This window comes from Ptychodera flava, chromosome 7 (genome assembly GCF_041260155.1).
Source record: "Ptychodera flava strain L36383 chromosome 7, AS_Pfla_20210202, whole genome shotgun sequence".
Lineage (NCBI taxonomy): Eukaryota > Metazoa > Hemichordata > Enteropneusta > Ptychoderidae > Ptychodera > Ptychodera flava.
Genome location: NC_091934.1, coordinates 5,780,108 through 5,783,328, shown reverse-complemented (window position 1 = coordinate 5,783,328; position 3,221 = coordinate 5,780,108). Strand labels below are relative to the sequence as shown.

At 40.2% G+C, this 3,221-nt stretch overlaps 1 protein-coding gene across 1 annotated transcript; it reads right to left on the bottom strand.

Moving 5' to 3' along the window:
* On the bottom strand, positions 1-3,221 carry LOC139136078 (tripartite motif-containing protein 2-like). The gene is made up of 2 exons (XM_070703866.1): positions 3,065-3,221; positions 1-1,894 (listed from the first exon to the last, which is right to left on the bottom strand). Exons 1-2 carry the CDS (start codon positions 3,141-3,143, stop codon positions 1,026-1,028), a joined length of 948 nt encoding a protein of 315 aa, XP_070559967.1. The 5' UTR covers positions 3,144-3,221; the 3' UTR covers positions 1-1,025.

Sequence of the window (3,221 nt, the reverse complement as noted above, 5' to 3'; positions counted from 1 at the left end):
ATCTTAGCAGTAGTTTTAAACTTTAATTATACATTCTGTTAACTCCAATAAGATTAGCACAGATGACAGGCAAGTTCGTGTAAAGGTAAATTTTCTGTACACAATCGAATTCCGAGCAATAAGTAAAATCTGTATGAAATAAAGATTACAAATTATCAACGGAGACAAAAATGTGGCTGTACCAACAGTATCTCGATGTTTTTGCATGCCGAAGTCATGTTATGGTCGCGCACCATAGGAAACCTTGTTGTTGTTGTTGTTGTTGTTGTTGTTGTTGTTGTTGTTGTTGTTGTTGTTGTTGAACATTGAAGAACATTGCTTGGGGTTGTTTTTACCGTTGTTTCATTCACATTGGTGTCGTTGTAAGTACATGTAAAGAATAATAACCCGAGCTTTAAGAACTGGAAATACTGAGCAAATATTAAAGGCAGGGACGCAGTGAAAGGAGCGTAACGTTTCGCCCTGAACGCAAACCTGTCCAATATTTTTAGCTATACAACCCTGATTGCAAAGACCAAAATATATAACAGCTTTAAAAAATCAGTGTTCACGATCGCATTTGCAAATAACAACATAGACAACAACATCAACCAGATCACCTAAGTTCACTATGTAACATGTACTAGTTCTGTCACATATTTCATGACTGCCAGTGATGGCGCCATACATGCGTTTTTGTCGAAGTACATCTAGTATAAAAAGTATAACGGGGAAAGATACACAAATAAAAGTGAATTGAAGAATTATAAAACTCTCACATTTCTTCAACGTCTTAAAATTCCTTGCAGAAATATCGTATTTTGTTTTCAAAAGACACACCTACATTTATCATTTTAGGGAAGTGTGCCACATTCTTCAAAAAATCCTATAGTGATCGATATGTGGAAGTTTTTAATTCATCTCTTGGTATCGAGAGATCTGGGAGGCCCTCTAAGAATCACTTCACAACTGCCAGGCTTGACTTCACGTGGCAGATATGGCCGCAGCATTTGCGTATTCATTTTGCATGCATCAGCTCTATGTTGTTAAACGTCGGGTTCACAGGTTGAACAACTTAATGCAGTTGTTACCGCAGTCTGCAACCACCAGTTGTGGCGTTCCCCAGATGTTACAGCAAGGCCGTGTGGACCTGATAATTCACCGTTTGCTGCCTCCAATACACCTAGTGGTTTGAAATCGGCCCCAAACTTGCGGATTTTGTAGGTAAAGGCGTCACACACATAGATGTTATCCTGGTTGTCAGTGGCAACGCCCATAGGTCGCCAGACATCCTCTTCTGCTTTTAAACAATGCAGAAAGCTCCCTCTGTCGTCGAAAACTTGCAGGCTATCGTGACGGTAATCGGAAACGATGATCTGGTTTTTGCTATTCACGGCAACGAACTGCGGGGTGAAGAATTGACCGTTTTTGTATCCCTTACTCCCGAAAGACTTGATGTACTTTCCGTCGTATTCGTATAATCGGACGCACGCACCTTCACTATCAACCACCACGACTCTGTCGTCATTCGTTAAGGCAATGCCCGCCGGTTTATGCATTTCGTCACTGCCGAACATCCGGATCAGGTTTCCGTCTTCAAGACATACATACACACGATTCAAGCCTTGGTCAGTGGCTAAAATCGCCCTCTTCTTTCCAACAGCAACGTCGAATGGGTCACAGGTATTATTAAGTGCTTTGAAAGTCACTTCGTTCACGAAATCGCCGTCTCTTGACAACACCTCAATACTTCGATTCCGGCCATCAGCGACGACAAAATCATTGTTGGGCATAACAGCGACACCACGTGGTCGTTTCATCTTCCCATGATGCACGGCAACTGGGCCGTCTTCGATTTCCACAACAATATCATCCTGTGCCAAATCGACTGATTTCATCATCCTGGTTTTGAATTCTGTCGAGAAAAATATATAATCACTCTTGTGTCATTTAGTGATATATCCAACCTGTTAGAAGAGGGGATTTCATGTCAAGGATGAATTACCCAGCAATTTTGATTTTTTTCGCACAGAGGCGACACAGTGCAAGCAAGTTCGTGCTGATATTTTCAAAGATTAAAGCTTTTAATTTATTCACAGCTTACAGTTGGGCCATATTTCTGACATATTGTCAACAAATAAGGAAATTTCTTAAAAGCTATGTAAAGTAAATACGTTACCCTGGCAGTGCACACGATAGTGCAACCATGGACTTTAACATTCATGGTGCAATAAGAGAAAGGATTTCTAAAAGGATAACAGCTTTCTGGGTGAGGTTGGTTTGTTTTTTTATTCATTGTTGGAGATTTCTTTTTGCCTTGTTTGCTAATTGGACTACAGCAACATTTTGTGTAAAATGATTAGAAACTGTTGCAAAGGACTTGATTTTGTACAATTCACTGACTTTAAAAGAGTCTATCACATTAAATACTGCTAGTATATATGACGTCATATCAGCGGTATGATAGTGATCATGCCGTGGTCGAGGACGCGTTCCATAGATACTGTACCTGCAACGATTGAACTTCGACACAGAGACAAACAGATAATGTACTAGTAGTTCAATCTGCGCGTTATCGTCTCTACGAAGTCTAAAACACGAGGCTGAATGCAGGAAAAACCTCGAAATATGTCGCTGACTTACTATTGTAAAAATCTGGTCAAGATCGATCTTATGCGGTAAAACCATCATTCACTGTGACGCGCGGATTGCCATGGAAACGCTGTACATTCATTTATCTGATCAATGTGCTTTGCAACTAGAGTGACACTAGAATAGATATGTATGTACATATTATCTGTGTCGTCATTTCAGCATTCACGTTGTCATTAAATTACATGTACTTGGGATAGGCTGGTCAGTACCCTAGGTCCGTTCTTCAAAATAACAATGTAAGTTTCATTACATGACCCTAGGTTACGGTTTTGCGGTGTAGTCGGATCGCCTAAAAGTAAAACCATGGCGATGAGTTAATTTTCAAATAACATTACAACTCTTGTTTGGCTTTTTGTCCGTACAGCCTTGACTCCAATGTTCATACCTGTAAGACTGGCGTTTAAAGAATGGAACTTGAAGAAATACATACCTTTATTTACTCTTGCCTCTGTGATGTCAAATATCAATTCTGTTACAGCATAGTACTTCGTCTCACTGACAGCGTTCATGGACACGAAGCCGTTTAAGCTGTTTCGTTATCACATGTATCGCGTGGTCTTTAATTGGGCATGGTCGCTATCTGTGTT

Bases quoted from the DNA above. Each gene is read 5' to 3' on its own strand.
- LOC139136078 (XM_070703866.1), bottom strand. From the start codon at position 3,143: ATGAACGCTGTCAGTGAGACGAAGTACTATGCTGTAACAGAATTGATA. The intron at 1,895-3,064 runs GTATGTATTTCT...TTTTCTCGACAG, and splicing joins AGAGGCAAGAGTAAATAAAG to AATTCAAAACCAGGATGATG.